Below are 24,365 nucleotides of genomic sequence, written 5' to 3' on the forward strand. Positions count from 1 at the left end.
ACTTTGAATACTTATATTGTTTGAAAAGCTTTTTAAATTAAAGCATATTTATCTTTTATATTTTTAGATTGAAAGCGTAAACATGAACATTCCTGTGGCTCTTAATAATCGCTTTATTTTATGAGCTTTATGCTTTATGGGTTCACTTCGCGCCCTGGAAGCTGTGAGTAAACACCAGAGCCATCTTGTGGAGGAATTCAATATCATCGAGTCCAACCAGCGTCTTCTTCATGTTTTCATTTTTTATTTCTTCCCACATGTGTTTGTATCAGACATCGGCTCAATCGGTTGCGCGAACCTCGTGGTCCTCGACTAAGACAGAAATTATGCGCCCCGTTCAAATTTCAATAGTGGATCGTCGAAATACTGTGGCTAAATAATTTGTCTCCCTATTTAAAATAATTTTATAATCATGGACGTAAAAACCGCTTTCAAAAGAACTGTCGAATTGATTTTTAAAAATTGGACTGCATTGCAGGTATATAAATCAGTCATTACTTTGCTTCCCTTTCAACATTTTTCTATGGGTTTGCAGCTTGCAGGTGTATTAAGCGGCGTAGGCAACTACAAAGTTCTTCAGCTGGCGGATTACGTTGCGGAACAGTGCCTCGCTAAAGGTATTAAAATTTCAGAAATCTTTCAAACACAAGACAAAAAATCCAAAAAATACGAAGGCGTGTGAAACTACAGGTTCGACATTTTAGTTTTTTTGGGGAAACCACTGAATTCGTGTAGCCTTTCCTAATTTGAACCTTGAACCACGAACAGTGACAATTTTTCAATTCGATGATTTCGGCAGCAATTTTTGAAAATTCAAGAAAATGGACAAAATTTTCAAAATTGATTTATAAAATGAAGATCTGGCTCAATTTATCTGAAAGTTGGTTTCTTGACACTGTTTAATGAGGCAAATCAATCAGTGGGTCATTTTTGACGCTACGTTGTAACAAATAGAAAATTTCCATGGTTTAATGTTTAGGGCTTTGCAAGTTTTCATTGTTGAATAATGGAGGAAAATACTAAACAGTCTGAAAGCTGATTAAATATACTATTTTTACATTTGGATAAATATTTTTCTATTTCTATTTTTAATTAAAATGAATTTTAAATTTTTTTCATAGTGATTTAGATAAAGCTACAAGAACTGGTGATTCATTAAGCTCAGAATTTTTAAATCATTATCATCTTGAGCCGTTTAAGAGCCATTAGCAAATTTGACAAATTTCCCAGAAATGTTATGAAAAGGCGATCGATTTGTATTTCGTTTAGTCTACACATAAAATAGCACCATAAGGGAGTGAAAACTGTCTTCAAACTTTGATTTTGAGTGATTTCCTATGATAAATCCCATTTTTGACCTGGCGAGCCCCACAACAAGCAAACTTCATCCAATAAAAATATTTCTCCTGATTTGATTTCGTTGATAAACGTTGAATCCTAAAAGTTTCCTTGTAAGGAGCAAAATTTCAGTCTATGCTTATCATTCATTATCTTTTTATAATTTATTTCCCATATCTCTGATATTCACATCCATCAAAATAAAAAATAATAAATAACCTAAATAATCAGCAAGAGCCAAAATATTAATTTTACACCCCACCCCATCTGTTTCCAGCCAGTATCGAAGAAGAGGAAATCGAGGACACGCTGACTGACATCCTGGACTCGGAATTCCAGACAATTTGTGAAGATGGCTCGCCGCTGGAAGTGAGCAGGGAGGTGTGGCGTATTCACCAGTTGTACAAGGCCGGCAACATTGAGCAGCTGAACGTCGAAATCCAGCAATTGCAGAGCCAGCAGCAGGAAAATACGGTGAAAGAGATGCCGAGTGAGCCACCGGTTTCTTCCGACAGTGAAAGCGAGGCTGGGGACAATAATTCTTCCGAGCCGATGGAAGTGTCCGATCCCGCGGACGAGTGGACGGTCGTGCGAAGAGGGCGGAGACACTGATATTTGTGTTTGAAATAAAGAGGCAAATTTTGTTTCACAAATTGATGAATTATCAATATTGTATTGAATGCATATTCACACGAAAACGTCATCATTATTCGGGCCGAATATTACTTTGAATGGGATGCTGCTGGTGCTATATACAGACAAAATCAGTTGAGGTAGATTCTAAAAATTACGCTCCGAAAAATACTAAACGGTGGCAGCTGTGATGATCATACGTTCAAAAAGTCTTTGAGTAGCGTCAGCCTCCGTTTCTCGGCCACGTCCATTTGGTTCTCCAGGTCGCCGCGGTCCGTGCTCTCCGCACGCTCGATCTTCCACGACAGGTTCTCGATTTCCGCCTCAAGTGAAGCTTGCTGATATTCAAACTGAACAACACAGAAAATTTGGAAATCTTGTCAAACCGAGAAAACTTGAATACTCACCAGTTCTTTTCTCGAACTCGGCTCCATGTAATAGGCATAGGGGTATGTGTACTGCAGGGTGTAGCGGCACTTGGCCAGCAGGTTTGAGGCGTCCAACAGGTATTGCCAGTCGATCCAGGTACCCGAGCCAGAGTTCATAACCTTCCCTGTAATCTTCTTGGACACCTTCTTGAAATGTTGCTCCTCTAATTTCAAACTCTTGGAATGATTCTCCCACTAAAATAAAAATCAGATCAATGCAAAACTTTATATAATGTTCAAAATATTTAATTCAATCTTGCTGTGAAATTGCGCAACACCGGACAAATTAGAAATTATTGCAGTTTTTCCATATTTTCTCCAACCCAAATCAGTTTTTTTAAGTTTGCAAATGGTTTCAAGAGCACATAGTTTTGAAAAAATGCGACAAAAGAACAATTATTATTTGTCCTACTATTTGTTTGTTTACTATTCTGATAATGATGAGTTATGAATTGCCAGAATGCATCAACTTATTGTTTGTCTTTTTTGACAATTTGTAGATGGCCTTACTTCTGAAAACCGGAACTCCAATTTAAGAAAATGACATATCGGCCAACAATATATAAATCGCAAAAATGATAAAATAAATCAGCAGTTTGCTTTGAGATCTCATATTTTCTCTCAAACTCATATTTTAGCTATGAATATTACATCCTTTTGAATCAAAATTATTTGGGCAATCTTTTCAATTTTTGTTCGATAAGAGGGTTAGGGCAAAAAATTAATTTTAAGTTGAATAGAATGGACGCAATAGACACTAAAATACCTTTTCATCTTAAAGAATAATTAATAACCTAAAAATTATAATTATCGCCTTTGATTCATGAAATGTGACTGTTTCAACAGGTAAAACTGATATAACGAATATTTCATTAAGGTAGATCCACAAATTCAGTCAAATTTTTGTCTGATAGGCATTATATTATTATCCAAAACCATTTCATAAACGCAATTATTATGATTTGAATCCCGTCTAGACGCTGTCAAACTTGAGATCACACGAGATAAATAATGAAAAAGCTATATGGAATTTTTAAATTCATCAATTTCAGAAGTGAATTATTTGCAACCCTGAAATAAGGTTGCAATATTTTTTCTAGAGGGACAAAGAGCTGATAGCTCAAGACTTGAGGCTTTGAGTAGAAACTGAAACTGTAGTAGAGCAATAAAGATAATGTTTTCTCACTTCAGAGAAAATATCTGGCTATTAAATTAATTCATTCGTTTTTAAGACACTGCCTCTTGGCGAAAATTTGATTGCTTACCCTTTCATAGTAATGCAGGTATTTTTTGAGCGCCTCTCTCGCTTGGGCGTGCGCAGACTCATTGGCTATGTTGGGGTTGTCTTTATATCTAGAGCATTCGTAGTACTCGGAGCCGTGCGTCTTCCAGTCGCCGAGGCACATCCAGCAGAAGTCGTGCTTGCAGCTGTAGCACTGCATGTGATTGCATCCTCCGTTCTTCTCGATGCAAATATGGCACTTTGGGCACTGATAAAGACAAAAAACGCGTTGGTTTCGCAACTCATTTTCTACTAATACAAGTATTTACGTCTTTTGTGTGAGCACTAATGTAGTTTGCTGTTTCACTGTCGTCTGCACACTTGGTGAGCCATTTTTTTACTGTGACACAGTCAGTGGGAGCGTGATAATCAATGCCACAGTTGAAACTGCAAGAGAAATTTCATAATTCAAGGAAACACTTACGCAAATTTTTTATCTAACCAAAAGGCAGTCTTGCATGATTGACAGAAGCATTTTTTCGCTTTCGGTAGCTTTGCTCTGACGATCACTTGGCAGTTCGGCCCTGGACAGAACCGCAATTGGGGGTGGGACTTGACGTAATCTTGGAACGTGAACTGCTGGTACTTCTTGCGCAGGTCTGGCAGTGTGATGATTTTCAGCGCAAAGTCTTCGGTGGCCAACACTTCGCATCCCGGGGCCATGCACGTGATGCCTGAAGCAGAGGAATTAAAGTGAAAGGGGTTAAAATCACCAAATTTTTATTCACTCAATAGTCCTTAGACCGCATTTTTATTTTTTATAGTAAATTTCCTAGCTTTTTCCAGACGAAAGATGGTATTATGAAATTTTTACTCAAACTTGTGACAGCGTGACAGCTTACCAAATCATTTCAGGTCAAAAGCTTAAAATGAACGATTTATTTTTAAGTTGACAGCTGTATTCAATTTTTATTTCAGTACTAACCATGAAAATGACTCATTGGTTAGACCATTAAAAATGTATGAAAATTAAATGGAATTTCAAGTTTGTTTTGGCTTTCTTAACGTACAATATTAAAAAGCTTTTGAGCTGAAAAGCCCAGCAGGGATATTATTTTCATCCAAAAACGCCATTTCTCAACGATAATTGATTAAAAATTTTGAAACCTCCCTGTGAGAAATCAAAACAAACGTCTGTTTAAAATATTCAGGAGCGGTTTCTTTCAGAAATTTTCCAATTATTAGGTAATTGAGATTCTAATGTAGGACAGAGGGTGTTAAATTATACTTAACCATTGATGGTAAAATAATATTTCCACCTTTTCTAAAAATTAATCGTACAGCCATAAATTTATTTTCAGAAGTCCTTTCGTCAATTGTCCGCCCTTTTGTCAAACTCTGAATTTAGAAAGCAATTTTGCCCTTGGAAATAATTTTTATGAAAATGGCGTCAATGTCGAATGAGTGCTCGGTTCTTCCGGTACAATCAAGTTAAATCTGGTTATGTGCATCAATTATTTGCGTAAAAAGCTTTACTAATGGGTACGAATAAAATTAGTCACTTGAATAGAAGGACTTATCATTTTCACAAAGATCATTCCAGAAGCCAAGTAGGCAGAAAGGAGATAAAATAAAAGACCAAAACAAATTATTTACACGTATGAAAGCGGTTGAAATTTAAAGTCTATATTTTACTAAAAAATTACCGATTTAATTAAAAAATTTTGTAGATTTCGAATTTCTTTATTGTTATTTTGAAAATTTTAAATTTGTCTTAGTAGAAAAATATATCTTTTGGCTCCTGATAGTCTTTTAACAAGGACTGAAAATCCTTTTTTAATGCCCTTGACGAAGAATGCAACTATATGATTTTTTTAAACTTAAACTGCTCACTTTTTTTCTCAGTTTAACACACTCAGTTAGCTAAAGTTAAGCCATAAAGATATGTTATCTGAGAAAAAAGGCGTGGACGAAAGCTAAACAAATATTTGCCTATGAACTGCACTGTTTAGCAGCTTAAGAATATCTACAAAACCCAGCGAGAAGAACAAATATTTTTAAATTATTGCAATACTTTACGAGTTATTTTAAGCAGTGTTCGAAATAAAAAACCCTTAATACCACTGAAGCCAATATTCATTTTAAAAATTTGATCTCCTTTATTATTCAAATTCAAATTGGTGAAAAGATTTTGAATGATTTGCTGAAAACAAAAATTGTTTCAACTTATCGCGTTAGAATAGAAGCAACTAAAAAGTCTTACAGCATTGTTGTAATTTCAGCATAGGAGGGTTAAAAAAAATTGGACTCACCTGTGGAAACGCCTTGAGAGATCTGGACCTGGAAGTGCATGACCCAACAGGGGGAGCAGAAGGAATGGCCGCAGGCAAGCCGGAAGTAGCCCTCGTTGGTGGCTTCCACGCAGACGGCGCAGATGATAGGCACGTTGCTGTTGGAGCGGAGGCTGCGTTGCTGTCTGCGGTGCGAGGTCGAGCTCTCGGGCCTTGGCTCGATCTGCGACTCCACCAGCAGGGCCTGGCTGTCGCTTCGGTATTTGTCAGTCACTTCTTGGATGGCCCATTTATGGGTGTGCAGCAGCACTTTGGCTAAGGCAGGAGTGATCTGCGTGCACCCAGACAACAACTTAATGTTATTGCGCACCTTACTTTCAATGATATTCACGTCTTTAACGGACAATATCTGCAATTATTCAACACAAAGAATTCTTTTCTAAATTATTTGCTCATTTATTGATCGTTCACCAAACCCTTAGAAAAACCGTGCTTTTACCAGTTGATCCCAAGGACATGAAAAATGTCTCAAGGTCCTATTGATCGTCTTAAATAACTCGCAACGAGTTTTCGATTTTATGGCATCAAGAGCCCCATTATAAACATGCTATTGAGCATTCCAACCTTCAGTGTTATTAATAAAAATTAAAACAATATCATGCAATGTTTCAATCAAGTCTACAGTGTTAAATTTGCAGATACTAGTAAAATAATAACTAACTAACCCTTTCCTTACACTTCTCGCTCGTTTACTTACACTCCTCGTTTTTTTCCAAGAGAATAACTTTTAATACCGAGAAGTAAAAGTGGTGGGCGAGGAGTGTAATTAGTAGTGAAATTACCTTGAGGCTATTTGATAACATTTCGACCGATTCATTGAGTAGTCTTTCAACTTCTTCAACACTAAGACACTCAAATTCGAAATATTCTGGATCACTCTTGCTGATGTCCACCTGCTCCAGGTCGTACGTGTCTGCTTCAGCGTAGTAGTCTCCGTAGCCAGCCTCATCATCCGAGTAATCCATATCAGATTCACCTTGCCCAGACATCCTGAATTATAAATACCTGAAAAACATTTTGTGGAAAATTTAAAACAAAAATAATATAACTCACGTTTGGTTTAACCATATTATATTTAAAAATAACTTTCTATGCGATATAATTATGTTATCAGTAAAATTACCAAATTACGCGTGTAGAAATAAAATCAAACAAATTATGATTGCACTCAGTGTGCATCTATTTAAAATTTCGGGAAGTGCATGAAAACGCCGAAATTGCCTAGCTCAACCCTCCGAAAGGTGGTTTCCCGCAAGATGTGACAGTAACTAGTCAACGTGCTTCGAATAGCACGTGTGCACAGGTGCAAGTGCACGGCAACGTGCATCATGATCCTCAAATGTTGAGAAATGCATTACTATAGTTGACGATGTTACTGATTAGTCGCAAACTCACTTTCCCAATCGATTGCTTGCAGCGTCAAAATCCTCCCATGGATCAAACTATATTCGAGACGGAGGTGCAGTGTTCAAGTTGTGGCCGAGAGTGTGTTTCAAACTGCAGTTCCCGACCCCTGCCTGGCCATTTTAGAAATGAGTTATGTTGTTTACTTCTTGGCCTGGCGATTGGCTTCTACTGCTACCTCCTGCAGCCCAGGAAGGATGCCATTACGATTCGTTTTCGTTTTATAACAATGACAATGCCAACCCAGTTTTTAAACCGCTTACGCAATAAAACCGGTTATTCGACTCTGGCTCTTGTTGATTTGGACAGTGGAAGATCTAATTATGAAATTCGAAACCTTAATAAATGCAGTTTAAAAGTGACATATCTTTCAAGTTATGTTAATCGAAAGTATTAATGCAATTTATTTCGAAAATTAATTCTTAAAAGTACCGGTTAGTTAACAAGCAGCTGCTAATTCGTCATTCAGAGTGACACGCCCCCATCACGCCCCTGTCTGATTCAAAACACGGTTTTGTAGCTTTGACAACTACTGCTTCTTTGTTTCCCTTAATATTACTTCAGGTATCAGTTGCCAGGGTGCCAGTTATTTCAATGCAATTGAAAACTTCTTAACTCTGTACCGCGTGTTGTGTTAAGAGCGTGCCGTACACGCTTCACACTTTAAAAGTTACCAAAAGATGTGCATGGCTCGAATTAAAAATTAGACACAACGGGTAATATTATTAATTGATTTAAGTCAGTGCAACACGTTGATAGATTAATCTGTTCTGTCTTCAGTTTAATAATCAGATATATCATGGAGGGGAATCCGTTGAGCATTATTTTGGTGAAAAGCGACAGCAAAGGTGATCGCCTCCTCTTCAGATATCCCTACGCAACCGAATCTCGTCACGGAGAAACCACTCACAAGAAGAGGAAAAACGTGTACGCTCTGACCACCTCGGACGACCATGAGCCGCTCCATCAGATGTCCAACATCAGTCACAATCAGCTGACAGGCTTCTCTGACGAGGTGCTGTCCAACCTGTTCGCCGTCAAGTCGGACCTGTGCGAGAATAAATTTGAGCTGAAGGCAAATATTTCACCTTATCCTAGTTCACTCTATATTTAAATTTATTTTAAATCAGTAATCAAATTTACAGAAAAAGAATTGGGCAGATTAAAATTTTTAACAGTCAGTTGAAAAATCAGATAAATAAAAGAAATATATCTTGTAATCTTAAGTAATAAAAATGACCCCATTTTAAATTTATGGTTAACCCCTACTTTAAACGCTTCTAATTTCAGGTCAATGACGTCCGTTTTGTGGGCCACCCGACTTTGGTGAGCGCAGGATCGGTTCTGATCAACATCCAGTTTGCTCTTCGGGCCACTGCGAGTCATTCCATCGTAAAATGCTACTACGACCTGAGCAGACGGCTCGGAGTCGCCCTGAGGCACGAGGAACGGCGCTGCGGCTACGTGGCGCAGGAAACCAAAGCCATGGTGACGGCGCACGACGAGGCGCAGATTTCGCCGTACAGCCAAATCCTGTCTCGCAGCGCCCTTGCCAGAGACCTCCGCACCGTCTACGACGACCTGTGCGCGGCCGGTCAGGTGCACCTGAGGGTGAACAACTGGATAGAAGTGTCCTTCTGCCTGCCACACAAACTGCACCCTGAGCTCGACCCTGACTTGCTGTGCATCCAAGCCTTGAGACCGTATCAAGGACTGTTGCTCCTGTTCGAAGAGAGTGAAATCTTGTCTAGATTATCAACTGACGCCTCCCCGGCCCTGACGAGGCTTTTGAAGGTGCACAGCCCTGTGAAGAGCTTTCAGGTTAGGACATGGAAGGAATAGATAAAAATAATGGGTACAAGGATGGAAAATATTTGATTCGATGATTTTAGAAATTTTCAGATTGTGAAAAAATTCCAGTACTTAAAAATTTAGTTGTAAAATAGAATTTCGGCTTGCACGCATTTTTTTTAAATTGCTACAAGGGTTCGTTCTGGGTTTTATAAGTTTTAATTGGTTTACTTTTAAGCGCAAACGCAAACAACTATTAAATATTAAATTTGATGAAATTGCATTATCCCACATTGACAAAAAAAAAAAAATAAAAAAATAAATAAAAATAAATAAATAAAAAATCAGAAAATATTTTGGAAATCTAGAAAACGATATTTCTAACCAGTTATGAAATATTTGCAATTAATATCCGAGCAAGAGCAAAAAACCTTGGTAATTTTCTGGAAAAAAGGACTCCCCGATCGATTTGTTTTGTCAAATTTAGTCCCCCTACAAAATATTACCCCAATTGATAAAAACTGGCTTCAAAATCCGATTTTGAATGATTTGCTATATTAAATTCCATAACAATTTTCAACTTACAGAGCGCCATAGCTTGCAAACTGCGTCAGATAAAAATTTTCCTGTTTATTATAACTCTTTACTTGTTAGATCCTACACACAAATTAAGAAATTTCGCTGAAACTAAAACGTTGAATCCTTAGTTTCCCCGTAAGAAAAACGAGTCTATCAATTTAAACGAATTTTCTTCCAGGTTCTCGCAGCTGACGCAGACATCGTGCTGGATCACGTCTACAAACTTGCGAGGCATCTAGTCTACTGGGCCAAAGCGAAAGTGATATTCCCGTTGTGCGAGAGCAACGTCTACGTAGTCAGCCCAACCGCTCCTTTGGCCGTGCACTCCTTGACGGAGTCGTTCTCGGAAAAATTCCAGGGCACCAATCTGCTGACGGTCCTGTCCGATTTTTCTCTGCCCATGTCGCTGGGCCAGAGGGTCAGTCCGCTGGACAACCCGCAGCACAACTCGCAGTTCATCTGTATGATAGTCTGGATGCTGCAGCACAATCTGCTTTTGCAGCTTCACACCTATGTGCATCTGATGCCCAGCAGCGCCAAAATGGGCGACGACGACGAGCTGCTCGGAGACGACGAGAGGGTGGTGCACACTTCCGAGGAGATCGCCATGTTCTCGCGGCTGCAGAGACACTTCAACGGAAGGCACCACCTTGAGGAGATCATGTATCTGGAGAACGTCCGCCGTTCACAGCTGCTGCAGCTCATCGACAAGTTCAGAAACGAGCTCATCATGAGACAAACTGAGGATCCGATGATTGCAAACTTTTTCTGCTCAAAAAACATGCAGTTGATGGGGTAAAATGGTTTTACGTTTGTTATTTTATTATGAGAACGTGCGAGTATTAAAACTGAGAACTCCCTAGCAGACTGATTTACAGTGATACAAGTGATAAGTGGGACTATTTTGCAGAGTGGGAATGAAAAATTAAATTAAGGGTTTATACTAAATAAATGTTTTGAGTGGCTGCTCGTTGTGATCGCATCGTTTCAAGGGTTTTAAAAAACCCGTAATTGTTGGAAAAATCCTCTGCAATTCATTCAAATGATTTTTGCAGAGTTTTCTGGAATTTATCGCATTGTTTGGAAATTAATTAAATTTTAGTAGGGTCTAAAAATTCAAAAAATGCCACTGGTTTAAATTATATAATGATTCTCAAAATTCATTGAAGATTTCAATTCTTCTGGAAAAAACTGACATTTTTTTAGATGATTCAGAAAAATACCCCAATGTTTTTCTTCAGCTGGTGGTGCATTTATAGCGCTTTGTGCAATAAACAAACTCATTTGAGCATAGATATCAATAAATATATTGACGTGTTGAATGAAAGTCTGATTTGAACTAAATTATTACCTATTTATCTCTTTGGGGAATCAGCAACAACTAAGAATAATTAAGAATATCCATATCTGTGTCCTTCGTAATACGCCCTATGCATGTCATAAGAGTTTCTTCGCATTCGCCTTCCAATGGGCTCCAAATCATTGTAGCACTTTTCAAACACGCTGTCCACAGCTTCAGCCGCTTGCTCATCAGTCACATTCCTCACAGCTTTTACAGACGCTATTGCTTTGGTTCGCACACAATTCTATAATAAAAATAATGGGTTATTCACCAGCTTGCGATAATGTATAAATATATTTCTGACCTGGTGGGCTTGTTTAATGTTGAACGGGGACGCATCTCCTTGCACAAACGCAGACATAAAGCTGCAGTTGGTTAAATTGGCCGCTCGAATTTCCGTGCAGGCCAAATGCTTCAGATTTTTAAAGTCAAGTTTGTGTCGGCAGTAATCAAACATGTGGACCATTTCATGCGCTAACACACCCTGAACGATACCTAATTCTTTCGCAACATTCTGGCAAATTACGACCTGCGAAATAGCAATAATTTATAAATACATACTTTGGGAGCATTTTATGTTAGAACCTCGACAAACCTGATTCAAAAGGGGATCGTAGCCACCAGTGACACTTGGATCGCAGTATTCGCATGAAATGTGTCTTCGAAGGTCAATTTCACTGAAGATGAACAAATTTTATACCATATTAAATTTTTGGACGAATGGCGCACTTACCAACCAGAGCTCTTCAAAGCGCCCATCATCAATTTTATCAAAGGACCTGTTAAAAAATGGTTAATTTTTCTTTTTGTATTGAAGAAAATGAAATTCATACTATTTTTTGCACAGGAGTAAACGTTTTGCTCGCATTTGAGTTTGTCTATGGAACTGTTTTTGTCTCCAAACCACAGCATTCCACCCATACTGGGCTGGTACTTGTCTCCTCTGCGCTCAGGGTATAAATCGTAGCCCCAATCGCGCTGGGCCTCCTCCGCATCCAGGGTGGAAGTGGCGATCTTGTTGGATTCTTCTGTTTTTTCGGTTTTCTCTGATTTCTCATCTTCCTTTTTCTCCTTTGCTTTACTTTCTTGAGTGAAAACCCTCGAAAATAAAGAGTAAAGCATGGTTTCAGGCTTTCACTTCACGTGTTTATCCGAAGCAGCTGTTTAGGTTTAGATATTTAAATGTAGACTAATACAGACGCCATAATAATTTTTATCTTCCGTTCTTCATATTTATTTCATACTTGTAAAACCTATAAAAATTGAACTCAAAATGGCGCTCACTCTAGTCTTGCACTTTTTAACCTAACACTCCGGAGTTTGCAAGCCAATATAATTATTCCATGTTCCGTTAGTCTACTCAATGAGCGCGCCATCTAACAAGCAGACAGGAAAGGAGTAAGTCGAGACGGTCAAGTGAAATAAGCCACGCCTCTGGTCTGGGGCATCGCATTTGGGGGTGACTGACTAAAATCAACGACAATACTGAGATTACGCGCCGTACAGCGACGTTATCGCGGGACGGAAAGTTGTTGGCAGCGGCAGCCGTCCAAGAGTGCGAGTCGAACCCCGTGGCAAGGACGAGAATTCTCAGGGTGGACGTGAATTTTCGGCATTTTTGTCTTGGGCAGAGACGACCATTTTGTGACATCACATCCGGCGAAGGTCAGGAGTGTTTGTCTGCTGCTGCTGCTGCTCAGCGAGCACCCAATACATACGCAAATGGAGGAGTCGCGAGATCTCTGATACAATTCTCTGATCGGCAGCCTTTGACCTTGAGGTGGACCCAGTCTCCTCGACGCGCGGACGCCCAGGACACGCATCAACCATGCTCGTCTGGACGTTGGTAGCTACCCTGCTGCTCTCGGTCTCGGCACAAACTCCGCAGACAACCAAAGGGAAAAGTAATTAACATTTCAGGGTCACTTTTTTACCCTTTTTTACTTTCGTCAAATTTGAGCTACGTTGATTCAAGCGGGGGCTGTCACTGGGCTCTGCTTTTTTTATGACGTTGTAGGTTGATGTTTATCCGAGCTATTTTAAGAAGACACACTGCTTTTTTCACACAGGATTGTTTACATTTGCTTGTCTATGTTTGTTACAGCAATAACATGCTTCTGTGACAAGTGCGCGAACCTAGAATGCGTCTCAGACGGCTACTGCTACACGTCCACGCGGATAGATAAGGAAACGAAACAAATTGAGCATGATTTCAGGTATGACATGACAGTGCATTTGACGTTTTTTTTTTTGTAAATTGCAAAGAATTTATTTTTAAATATTAAGGGTTCGTTTCCAATTCGGAATAATTGTGAACAATGAGAGACTTGTTTCGACCAAAACTCATATTTCTATTTCGAATAAACCATTGTTCTTTGTTCTCATGAACAATTAATTTAGTTAAATTAAAATTAATGCTCTTCAATGTTTTCCATTATTGCTCAACTAGTTGCTGCCCCAATTTATTAATTTTCTATCTCAGAAAAACTCAAATCGTTGTTGGTTATTGAAAATAACGCGCGTAATTGTGCGCATTCCGTCAGTCCTTATTTCAAAGCGCCACGTCCGAATTGGAATCACAAATAACACTGTTAAGGTACACCTTGAAGCTGGTTGACTGCAGCAGCTGATAATTTATAATGTTAATATGAATTTTTACGAAAGAAACCCGCCCGTCCCAAGCCCCAAATGCCCGACCAATTGCTATTGAGTCTCCTTGGTCGTGTTTGTGATGGAACTGTGCTCTTTCTATCTATCTTTCACACACACACTTTCTCTTTCTCGTATTGCCTGTTCTGTTGTCAGCCAGTTGTTGTTTTTTGTCGCCAAACAGTCTGGTCCGTAAATGCCTCTGGGAGACGAACGGGAATTTAGTACTGTTCCTCTGGCGAATTAACTGCTGGTTTTTGTTCACTTACCAGACCGAGAGATAGTTGAATGTGTCATCTCGTGGTGGCTGGGATGGCAAGAAACAATAGCTAGAGTGCAAATTATTGGAATAATTCACTAATTCTCCACAGTGGCCTAATGCTGTACCCATCAGACTCCAGCTTTCCATTTTGCAGATATTTTCACTTAGTTTTATTGCCGTTCTGGGCTTAATGTTATTTCCTGACGGTGATCAAAATATTTTTTTACTTTTGGAAAAGACGTTAAGATTTATTCCGTTGTGAACTTTACTTTGATGCTATTTAAAGAATTAAGACGTCTTCGATGAAAATATTTTGAATGAAAAAATCTGGAAGTCACTGATCTGTTTAATTTTTGGATTATTTCTTCTGCGCAAGTAGATTTTGATATAACTAAATACAGGAGTCATATATATCCATATTTGGAAAATCTTGTAAATTAATATTTTCTTTTGGCTGTAATTTATTCATTTGCTATTCCTTGCACACACCTAATAATAAGACGCTAAATCCAATTTAAATAAGTGGATCACCGAATTGAGTGGTCACTTAACTCTATTTCTTAGTAGTAGTTTGCAGCTTTGATTTCGACTAATGACAAAAAATTAATTTAAACCAAAATCTTTACTAGAGTAAAAAGAAATTTTAGCTTTAATGCTTTCCAGTTATTTTTTTATGAATTGCAAACCCTACCGTTTTTTGTCCAAAAATTCCAACAGCGCATTTTTTTAGATTTTTGTCTTCAAGAGGATTGATGCTGCAAACCCCGGGAAATCCTTGTTTCTAATTCATAAGCTAACCCATAAAAATTCAGTAACAGCCAAATTAACATAGGTAGCCCTGTTGGTTTTGATTTTGAACAAAGTGGCTGCAAAGTTAGCATGGATTTCAAATGGTGAGCACTGTCTCCCCAGTTAAAATCTTATTTTAATTCGCAACAAAGTTTTCCCCAAAAATTGCCTGTCACACACCGTTGGACAAATCTCGACAAAAGGAATCCAAAAATGCCAAGAACAAAATTAGTCAAGTGCTGTAAATTTTGGAGAAAATAAGCTAAATTTTAATTTTAACCATAGCAAAGTCCTCTTTTGATTCTTTCACATTTTAGAAACATATTTGATGAATTTCTTTCTGTAGCCAAAAATTATAATAATTTTCAATTGTTGCCCTGTATCAATCTACTTTAAAAAATCACAATAATCCTTTTTCGACGTCCGTGTCCATAAAAATCTTAAAAAAAAATTGTGGAAAACTCAAGCAAAGTTTAGTAAAATCAGACACTGTCGGAAGAGGAAAAAACAAACTGATTCCACCCTGCCCAACAGCTAATTTGTCGTGTATGGCTGGATTAACTTGGTCTCTTGATTGTCTCTTTGTGGTTCAAGGTGTTTAAACCAGTCACATTTTTTCCCGCCGGGCCTCGCGGTCCAGTGCGTGGCCGCTCCGACGAATGAGTCGTCGATGCTGTGCTGCGACGATAAGCCCTTCTGCAACAAGAACGCGTGGAAGCCGCTCGAGTCGTCCCCCTCAGGTAGGAAGGACGAACGCGTCGCCGTGCGCCAATCACCTCTCCAGCCAGGGAGTCGAAACTCGCAGTTGGACTCTCCCCACGTTCACTGTCACTAACCAGCGTGTTCAGTGCAGTGTGACATATTAATCCAATCCAATTATTAATTATGCTTGCTGTTCGTATTTTACATTTGATTACTGCAAACACCAGTGTGCTGCTAACTCTTTCGACTCGTCGTTTTTTACCATCTCATTTGTGCTAATAACGCGTGTGTACAATTCCACATCGGTCAAAGCTGACCGAAAATGACGAACGGAGAATATTTTGAACCAAACAGCTTTGGCCGAGACATTTTTGTAGGAAGTTAACTAACTTTGATTAACAGTAGCGTGCACAGATCCAAAATTTCCACTCCAGCGAGGCCCAAGCGACGACATGTCCGCCATCACACTTCATCCACCCGCCCCTAAACCCCTGAACTCACCCAAATCAGGCCATCATTATACACTCATCTCAATCGACCAAAAAATTAAAACCATTTTCTCCGATGGAGCAGTGCATGTACAAAAGAGTCTGCCGAATAATTCGATATGTTGACCGTTGTCGCTAATTGGAGTGCGTGTTTTCTTGTGTGTTGTGTAACAGGTGTTTGAATCCATCTCTGAGCCATCCACCTGTAAAACCCCTCGTCTGCGCTTCTACCAGCGCTTCAGCCAATTTTATGCCATTTGCCGTAGAATGTTGTGATTCGGGAGATTATTGTAACAAACACCTCAGGCCCCTTCTGCATTCCAAGAATCAGTCAGGTAGGCGACGCGACCGAACACCATTTTTGTCTATCTCTCTGTCTCTCTACTATTTTTTTACCCTTCCTTTGACGAGGATGAGAACAAAGATTGCACCTCGCATGCTCTTCTCATTATTGTCGCTGTCCGAGAATCTCGACTCTAGCAGTAGCACGCATATTTTTATTTGATTTCGATACCTCTCCGCCGCTTTTTACACCTCTAACGCTGCCCGTACACGTATTTTGATTAACACCCTTTCTATAGGTTTTTGATCTTTATTCTTATAGGTGTTTTGATAAAATCGCACACTTTCCTCCTGAAAACCCCGCATGGTGTAAAGAAAATGCCCATTTAAACCCTGAAAGTTTGCTACGCTCTGCTGCTGTGGCCTGCTGCGATAATGAAAACTATTGCAACAAGGCTCTGCGGCCGCAAATTGCAAGCATGCCTCCACAATTCGCAAGCATGCGCCCGCAAGGTGAGGAAGTCTTACTAGCGCGCTTGTGCTTCACTAATCCAATCTGCTGGTCCACGTTTCACGTTTCACACGTTTTGCTTCAACTCTTTAATATTCACCCCCCATATTTTAAAAAATAAAGTGCGACTAATTCCCTTTGCTAAATATTTGTTAAATATTTTTATTATTTGGGGCGTTTGTTTTTCGTGCTTTTATTTGAAATGTCTGTTTACCTTTTAGCAGATTTTTCTAAAACAAAACCGTAAGAGTTAAATCAAATTCTTCAGTCATGTAGACTTTCATGAAATTAGAAGAAAATTACCAATGAAAAGTTTATATCTAGCATCAGTTCATTACAAAAAGTTAACACGTTCGATGCCAAAAATAATTTTGAGAGTGGCAGGTGGACCGTGGGGTTTCCTAAAATCAATAAAAAATACTAATTTTGTCAAAAACAATACCAGACAATATTTTTCTACCGGATGTGGTCCGTCCATAATATTGCCAGCTTAGGACTAAAATTAAAAAATAAACTATCTGCAAAAAGGAAGTTCACCTTGAATTTCGCTTATCAAAACGCGAGAAAAACGGAGAAATTTCACTTGTTTTCAGTCTCACTCTTTCTTTCTCGGGCAGACTGGTTTTGTTCAATATTTTTTTGTCTCCTAACCGCGGTCTGTCTCAAGTGTCACCATTTTCAACGCACGTACCTTGTATTTTAAAAATTTCTCCAGCCACGTGGAGACATTGCGAATATGCTCGGTCGAGACGAGTTTATTTTTAGAGACGTCGATCGTGATAAAAAGTGGCCACCCCTCTCGCCAGCACGACCTGAGATAAAGGTGGCCTGTTTTGTTCGAGGTCGAGTGGACTGGAGAAAAGCCTTCGTGTTCCAAGTAATAAAACATTAACCGAATATTAATAGAAGGCGCGCAAAAGCTGGAGTTTTCTAGCAAAATACGTCTGACAAAAGGGGGGACGCAAAATAAACTCCTTCCGCTTAAAATGATGTTGCAGTGTCACTTTAGAAAGTACAATTTGGCATTTTAAAGAAAGAAATTGACTTTGAAAATCGAATACTTATGCTTGAGAAACCAAAGCTTTAAATTTTCATCGCCGTAAAAATAAAAATTTTCACGCCATCCAAAAATCATATTTAATTGAAGAACTAATGAAACTTATCCAAGGTAAAACTGCTTTGTACAGTAGGCTAAATTTCAAATTAATTAATAATAATTCGCTAACAAACCAGAACACCCCTAATACAATCCGGATTTTAGTTGCTAAAAGAAAGGAAGCGGAAGAGCACCAATGGGTTTTTATTTGTCGACAAAAGGTAAACGGTTGCATGTGTGGGTTTTGCATGGGCGTTGTAGCAAGATAATGTTGAGGCTTCATCAGTAGTCGCTTTACTCGTCTCACAAGGTTGAAAGAAAAACCTATCCGTAACCCAAAATACCAGGTGCCGGGGGCAAACTGATAATTTCTTCCGCAGACGAGAAAATTGGCGATGACCTGAGTACGGACACGTCCCTTATCATCTTTGTCGGCACCACCGTGTTGGTGGTCCTGCTGCTCGTGCTGCTGGTCATCTACTGTGGCTGGACGCGAAACCACAAGTGGAAGAAGCAGCGGCCCGGTGCCCTCTTCAAGTCGAATGACTCGATGGACCCGCAAGACCAGCAGCCCATACTGGGGGTGAACAACACGCTCAGGGACATAATTGACATGACGACCAGCGGATCAGGCTCAGGTGACGAAAATTTTCAGGGTTTTTTACTCTCATGAGTTTTGTACATCATACCGCTAAATTGATTTGTAAGCAAAAGGCACTGATCGTATGTGGGACAGTTGCGCTTGATTTATTTAAATCTTTAGGGAGGTGGTGATTTTTTTAAATTATTTTTTTGCGGGGCATTTTGGTAATTTTTTAGAACATAAAATTGAATCTTGTGCTCCAATTTAAACAAAGTCAGGTTTCATTGGATTCATTTTTTTAAATGTGTTTTTTTCTTTTAATACAAACTGTATTTTTATATAAAAAATTAAACACTTTACAGTAGTTCAAAGGTACGTGTGAATATGTGTTTTAAAATCGAAGAGGGTTTCGATTTTGTTTATGGATGATTAGTCTAAAAACCACCAAATAACCTTAAACTTTTCAGTAAACTCAATTTTAACCTTTTATATGAGCAGGAAAATTAAAATATGAATTGTTTTTTATCTGTTATGTAAATTCCCTCTTTTAGGTCTGCCGTTACTCGTGCAAAGAAGCATCGCTCGGCAAATCCAGCTGGTCGAGATCATCGGAAAAGGCAGATTTGGCGAAGTTTGGCGCGGACGGTGGCGTGGTGAGAACGTGGCCGTGAAAATCTTTTCCTCGCGCGAGGAGCGGTCATGGTTCCGCGAGGCCGAGATCTACCAAACCGTCATGCTGAGACACGACAACATACTCGGCTTCATCGCAGCCGACAACAAAGGTGGGCTGTTCTTTCATTCTGAAAATAACTCCTATCTCCCGCCATTCTGCTTTTTGCAAGCGTTTTTGTAAATTAAGTACGCGATTATCTATACCAAGGTTTCACAGTCGTTGCTTGTATTGAAACACTATAACACGGCCTTTAATTCTAACTTGTTTAGCTGATTTCAAGCTGTGTAAATGAGCATTTTCGCTTAAAGCCTGCAAATTTATTTTACACCAGGATGTTAACACTACTTAACGAATTTTTAGCAAATTGTTCTTGAAATGATCCCATTGTAATTTTCAGATGTGTCGTTAAGGCATAAAGGAGGTGTCTATAATTTAAAGCCAAAATGTTCACTACTACTTAACCTAAAAGACAGAAATTTCAAATAATAAACTTTGACGTTGAGTATCCCAGCTCTTAGTGGAGATAAACCAGAAAATTTCACAACATGATGTAACTTTTCATGCCAGACAACTTTTCTGTTGACACATAAATCGTCAAATAGATTTTAAATTTATATATGTTAAAAATAGAAACAAGTTTTCTTCAAATAATAGAGCTTTGATATCTTATCTATAGTTTACAAGATAAATCGATTTTGTTTTTAAAAATCCTTAAATTTGACCTGAAAATTGTACTGAATATTCTTTGGGTCATCACCACTAACTACACGGAAAAATTAAAACGTTGATGTAACTGGTAAAATTAATACAAATTTATTTTGAAAAATTGCGAAGACCGCCAAAATGTAATTAGTTTCATTTTCTCATATTTTGACTCATTAAAAAATTAAATTTCCTTTTAAAATATTCCTCTTTCTCTTGATGTTTTCAGATAACGGTACATGGACTCAGCTCTGGTTGGTCACGGACTTCCACGAGAATGGCTCACTATTTGACTACCTCAGCACTCGAACCGTCGACATCGTCGGAATGATTCGGATGGCGCTCTCCATTTCCACAGGCCTGGCTCATCTGCACATGGAAATCGTTGGAACGCAAGGTGCCCTCCAGTTTGATCCAAAGTTGCTTTCTTGTCTCATCTAATTTACTTAGCAGGAAAGCCAGCCATCGCCCATAGAGATTTGAAGTCGAAAAACATCCTAGTCAAGCTGAACGGCACGTGTGCTATCGGTGATCTCGGGCTCGCCGTCCACTACGACGACGTCGATGGCAAAATCGACCTGGCCACAAACAGCAGGGTCGGCACCAAGCGTTACATGGCGCCAGAGGTCCTGGACGAGTCGATCTGCGAGAATCACTTTGATTCGTTTAAGCGCGCCGATGTTTATGCTTTGGGCTTGATTTTCTGGGAGATCACGCGAAGATGCAACGTTGGAGGTAATTTATATTAAATCTTTTATTTTTCTGAGTGGCTGATGGTTGAATTTCTGTCTAGGGATCTATGATGAGTACCAACTGCCATATTACGATTTGGTACCTTCGGATCCAACCATTGAAGAGATGAGGAAAACAGTGTGCGAAGGCAGACACAGGCCTTCAATTCCTAATAGGTGGCAGTCGATAGACGTGAGTCAACTGATTTTTATTGTTCCCAGTCTCCAAAAGAACATATTCGTGACTGGATTGTTCATTCCATAGTACATTTTTCCGATTTGTCTTGATCTCAAATGAAAAGTTAAACGTTTGGTAGCTAAATTTCCGGGGTTTTATAGTGTTTAATAATATTTTAAACGTACATATCTTACTGCCAGTCACTGAAAGGCAAAGTTTTTGCGTAGCTGATCAGTCACCTCCTGAGAAAAACGAGTAGGTTTTATTTTGAAACCAATTTAAGATTCTGGCAAGGAGTCTTAAAATGCCTTGACTGTTTTATGGTAACTACCTTGATATTATTTTTAATTGTAGGAATTTAAGTTACTGCCGTTAACACTATGTACAAAATTCTTTGTTCGCAGGCTTTGAACGCCATGTCAAAAGTAATGAAGGAGTGTTGGTATCACAACGCGGCTGCTCGCCTAACAGCTCTCAGGATCAAGAAGACTCTGGCCAATTTGGGTGCTAGTGAAGATATCAAGCCTCCTCAGTGATTCTCGCAACACAGTTACTGAACTTCCGCCGGAGCCGAGACTCTGGGATTCAAGTATGGATCATTAAGAATCATGGGGCCTCAAAGGCCTGATTCGCTCTTGCATTGTGTTGATTACCCATAGATGTAACGCGTAAGACTCGAATTTTAGTCTCCAATCTACGAATATATGGTTTGGCGGTTCCGGAACAAGAAAATCTTGAGAGAAATCGAAGCTCAATATTTTTAGGTGGTGACTTTTTGGATCAAAGACGTCGTTAAATGGTTAAGTGCCTATCAATAAAAGCGAGATTTGGGTTCATAATCACTAAAAAAATTATATGCGCAAGTTGCAATTGATACTGGATCTCTAAAAGAACACATTAATAAACTTGAAAGGTATTTAGCCGGACGTAAAGTAATATAATGCTACTTATAGCTGTCCTATTTCATAAATTTAAAAATACTTCCTGCCGTCACGAGAGTGGAAGTAGTCCAGGAATATTTTATTAAAACCTTCAGGACCACTCGAAAATCAAAATTTGTCATGGGAAGAAACTATCAGTAAAAACAAGGTTTCATCTTGCTGCCCTCTCAAACGTTCCTAATCACAAATATAATTTGTCTATTCCATGCCTCGCCTTCTCAGTTTCTAATCGAAATATGCCCATACCAAATTTTGATTTTTGAGTGTCCAAGGTAAAATATTTGTTCTGACCGACCGGGAGAAAAGGTTGTGCTTCTTTTTACATCATTGAAGTAGCTTGATGCTTATTTACTCGAAACTCTCATACTATATCTATATATATTTTGTACTAAACTTGCATAAAATGGAACCACGCTAGCAGGCTGACCGTACCACTGAAAATTTCTCGAAGAAATAAGTCAGCCGAGGAATTAATTAATTATTAAAAAATTCGTTTCATGCAAGCGATAGGCAAGAATCAAAACCCGGATGTTTTGCATTTTGACTGTTGTATCGAAGCTGGCCTTGAAAATTCTACTTTATCGCTGAAGAGAATTTATGTATTGCCAGTGCGGGATCAGATTGTACATAGAATTCACATTAAATAGCAGTGTAATATCACGTGTTTTATGCACCGACGTTCAATATCATTTTGGACTGACCAGCCTCAGTCTTTTGCATTTATTAAAAGTAAACTAATCGATGTTGAGCTAAGCTTCCCCTCCCCACTATTACGTAGTTAATCAAGGCAGCAGAAAACACTGTAAAAGCAGTGAGTCAGGCTTATCTTGGCTTGCTGTTTTCCGAGTGAAATGGGTATTCAAAATTTGAAAAGTCGGTGGATCCACTACAATATATTGTTCTTTGAAATCCAATCCGCAGCTGTGGAACAATTTCAATTACTATACAATATAATAAAATGTCTTCATTTGAGTCTGAAGATTCTATTATGTATAATGTACATAGTTAAATGCATATATATTTGCTATGGCAGGTTTGAGACGGTTGGAAAAGTGCGCGAATCCGTAAATACATATTACTATTAGATATTCTGGTCTTGTCCGGTTCATCATGTGATACAAGTTGAGGTGATTGCTAAAAGTGTGACAATTTACGCGAGTTGAAAAATTCTTAATGCATTGCACTCAAAGTCAAGAGTTGCAAGTAAATATACATAAGAAATTAATATGTATGTGATCGGAATGGGAGTAATTGATAAACAATACTAGTTTGTTGCTAAGACGTGCTAAGTTAGATCCGTAATTTTTCTCGATTTATTCAGCCTATCTATGTATAGGTAGAGTGTTTTTTTTTTTGTTGTAATGATGTATGCTTCTTCGTGAATTTAATCGAAACATAATACTTAACAATAAAACGTAAGCATTTAATATAACACCTGATTGTTTTCTTATTTTTATCCCACGAGTTGCGCAGAAGGTCGCCATTTTTTTCATGGCATTTTCGCATTAAGATGGAACTGAAGAGGAAGTTTTTAAAAATTATCATATAATTACTAAAAATTAGGAAAAGAGAGTGCCTTATAAATTCCAGGGATAATCAACTCCAATGAATGCTTGCTAATCAAGCGGTGATCATTGTCTCCTTATTGAAAATCGTTATTATGTTTTGTCGGCTCATAATTCGCAAACTGTCGGATTGGTCGCGACGAGAGGGATCGGAAACAAGCGAAATCATCGCATTCTTCGCAGTGTCAGAGGTATTTTAGAATTCCAGAGATTTAATACTGGTACCTAATGTCAAAGGTGGTTAATTAAGCGACTCGGAACAAACGCGTCAATAACTTTCAGTAGGCTGGTTAACGCACCTTTCCAGCGGTTTTGGGACAAATGTCGGGCGTTTCAATAATACCTCGGTGCGGGGAGGCGCAAAGATGGCCATGTTATCCGCTCAGCGGTGTTCGTTATTGGTCAGCTCATAGCCAACGGAAAGTGCTGGCCAGGTTTTTTTAAAAATCAATTTATAAATATTCAAAAACTCCATGAGCAATCATTAAAATGTACGAATTTAAAATTTGAACCACATTAACTTCTTGAATCTTATCAAGTTAGGCAATTTCCCCTAACTTCCTTAGCAAATAATTTGCTATTCAAAGTGGATCGATACTGGGTGACAATTTAAAATTATTTGAATTGTTGGATGCAATAAGCAGTTGATCGATAGACAATTTGTTCTTGTAAGAGAAAGTGTACAGGAAAGAGATAAGATGAGTGAATTAAAAAGTATGTGTCACCGGAGGGGAATGAGAGCGAGAATGAGACGCAAAATGCATATAAACATGTAGTGCTCATTTTTCTGCTGCCCGGGAAGCGGTGGAAACGAGTGTGTGACAGAATTACAGAGATACAAATAAAGGTATGGAAACGAATATTATACAACAGTAAAAAAGGACCCTCTACATTAATAATTAGAATTTTTCAAATTAACTCCAAAATTTACAGCCCTTTGACCACATTTTCTTGGCAGATTTAGATTCCTCTCGTCGAGATCTGTCCAACGACAGTGACAACGTATTAACTTTAAAGGAAACTGTTTGTTTTTAAATAAATAAGGATTTCAAATAGGGAGACAGTCGCGTCACCATTTGGAAAGCATGCTAACTTTGCTGCCAATTTTCTCAAAAATTTAACAGT

At 38.7% G+C, this 24,365-nt stretch overlaps 5 protein-coding genes across 13 annotated transcripts; 3 read left to right on the forward strand and 2 right to left on the reverse strand.

Annotated features, from left to right (window-relative positions):
* Positions 1–248: 248 nt before the first annotated feature.
* Positions 249–2,006, forward strand: LOC135944390 (pre-rRNA-processing protein TSR2 homolog). The gene is made up of 3 exons (XM_065491281.1): positions 249–478; positions 536–617; positions 1,616–2,006. The coding sequence occupies exons 1-3, from the start codon at positions 413–415 to the stop codon at positions 1,948–1,950; spliced, it is 483 nt and encodes a 160-aa protein (XP_065347353.1). The 5' UTR covers positions 249–412; the 3' UTR covers positions 1,951–2,006.
* ari-2 (E3 ubiquitin-protein ligase ari-2) lies at positions 1,978–7,597 on the reverse strand. Its single transcript, XM_065491277.1, has 8 exons — positions 7,368–7,597; positions 6,755–6,977; positions 5,934–6,243; positions 4,124–4,355; positions 3,951–4,068; positions 3,665–3,889; positions 2,379–2,594; positions 1,978–2,321 (listed from the first exon to the last, which is right to left on the reverse strand). The coding sequence occupies exons 2-8, from the start codon at positions 6,959–6,961 to the stop codon at positions 2,166–2,168; spliced, it is 1,464 nt and encodes a 487-aa protein (XP_065347349.1). The 5' UTR covers positions 6,962–6,977; positions 7,368–7,597; the 3' UTR covers positions 1,978–2,165.
* A 281-nt stretch (positions 7,598–7,878) lies between these two features.
* Nprl3 (GATOR complex protein Nprl3) lies at positions 7,879–11,362 on the forward strand. Its single transcript, XM_065491278.1, has 4 exons — positions 7,879–8,092; positions 8,157–8,451; positions 8,667–9,197; positions 9,925–11,362. The coding sequence occupies exons 2-4, from the start codon at positions 8,176–8,178 to the stop codon at positions 10,543–10,545; spliced, it is 1,428 nt and encodes a 475-aa protein (XP_065347350.1). The 5' UTR covers positions 7,879–8,092; positions 8,157–8,175; the 3' UTR covers positions 10,546–11,362.
* LOC135944389 (mitochondrial inner membrane protease ATP23 homolog) lies at positions 11,080–12,282 on the reverse strand. The gene is made up of 5 exons (XM_065491279.1): positions 11,922–12,282; positions 11,822–11,867; positions 11,684–11,765; positions 11,393–11,617; positions 11,080–11,332 (listed from the first exon to the last, which is right to left on the reverse strand). The coding sequence occupies exons 1-5, from the start codon at positions 12,208–12,210 to the stop codon at positions 11,138–11,140; spliced, it is 837 nt and encodes a 278-aa protein (XP_065347351.1). The 5' UTR covers positions 12,211–12,282; the 3' UTR covers positions 11,080–11,137.
* Positions 12,283–12,503: 221 nt separating this feature from the next.
* babo (TGF-beta receptor type-1 babo) lies at positions 12,504–23,107 on the forward strand. Of its 9 annotated transcripts, none has more exons than XM_065491268.1 (10): positions 12,504–12,753; positions 12,855–12,992; positions 13,193–13,304; positions 16,583–16,773; positions 18,215–18,505; positions 19,002–19,232; positions 20,055–20,222; positions 20,276–20,560; positions 20,619–20,749; positions 21,139–23,107. In XM_065491268.1, the coding sequence occupies exons 2-10, from the start codon at positions 12,917–12,919 to the stop codon at positions 21,268–21,270; spliced, it is 1,617 nt and encodes a 538-aa protein (XP_065347340.1). In that variant the 5' UTR covers positions 12,504–12,753; positions 12,855–12,916; the 3' UTR covers positions 21,271–23,107. The 9 variants fall into 9 exon arrangements, with proteins under 9 accessions (XP_065347340.1, XP_065347344.1, XP_065347347.1 ...); XM_065491272.1 differs by having other exon boundaries at positions 18,248–18,505; XM_065491275.1 differs by lacking the exon at positions 16,583–16,773 and adding an exon at positions 15,383–15,528 and having other exon boundaries at positions 12,505–12,753; positions 18,248–18,505.
* The last annotated feature ends 1,258 nt before the right edge of the window (positions 23,108–24,365 follow it).

Source organism: Cloeon dipterum, chromosome 4 (genome assembly GCF_949628265.1).
Source record: "Cloeon dipterum chromosome 4, ieCloDipt1.1, whole genome shotgun sequence".
Lineage (NCBI taxonomy): Eukaryota > Metazoa > Arthropoda > Insecta > Ephemeroptera > Baetidae > Cloeon > Cloeon dipterum.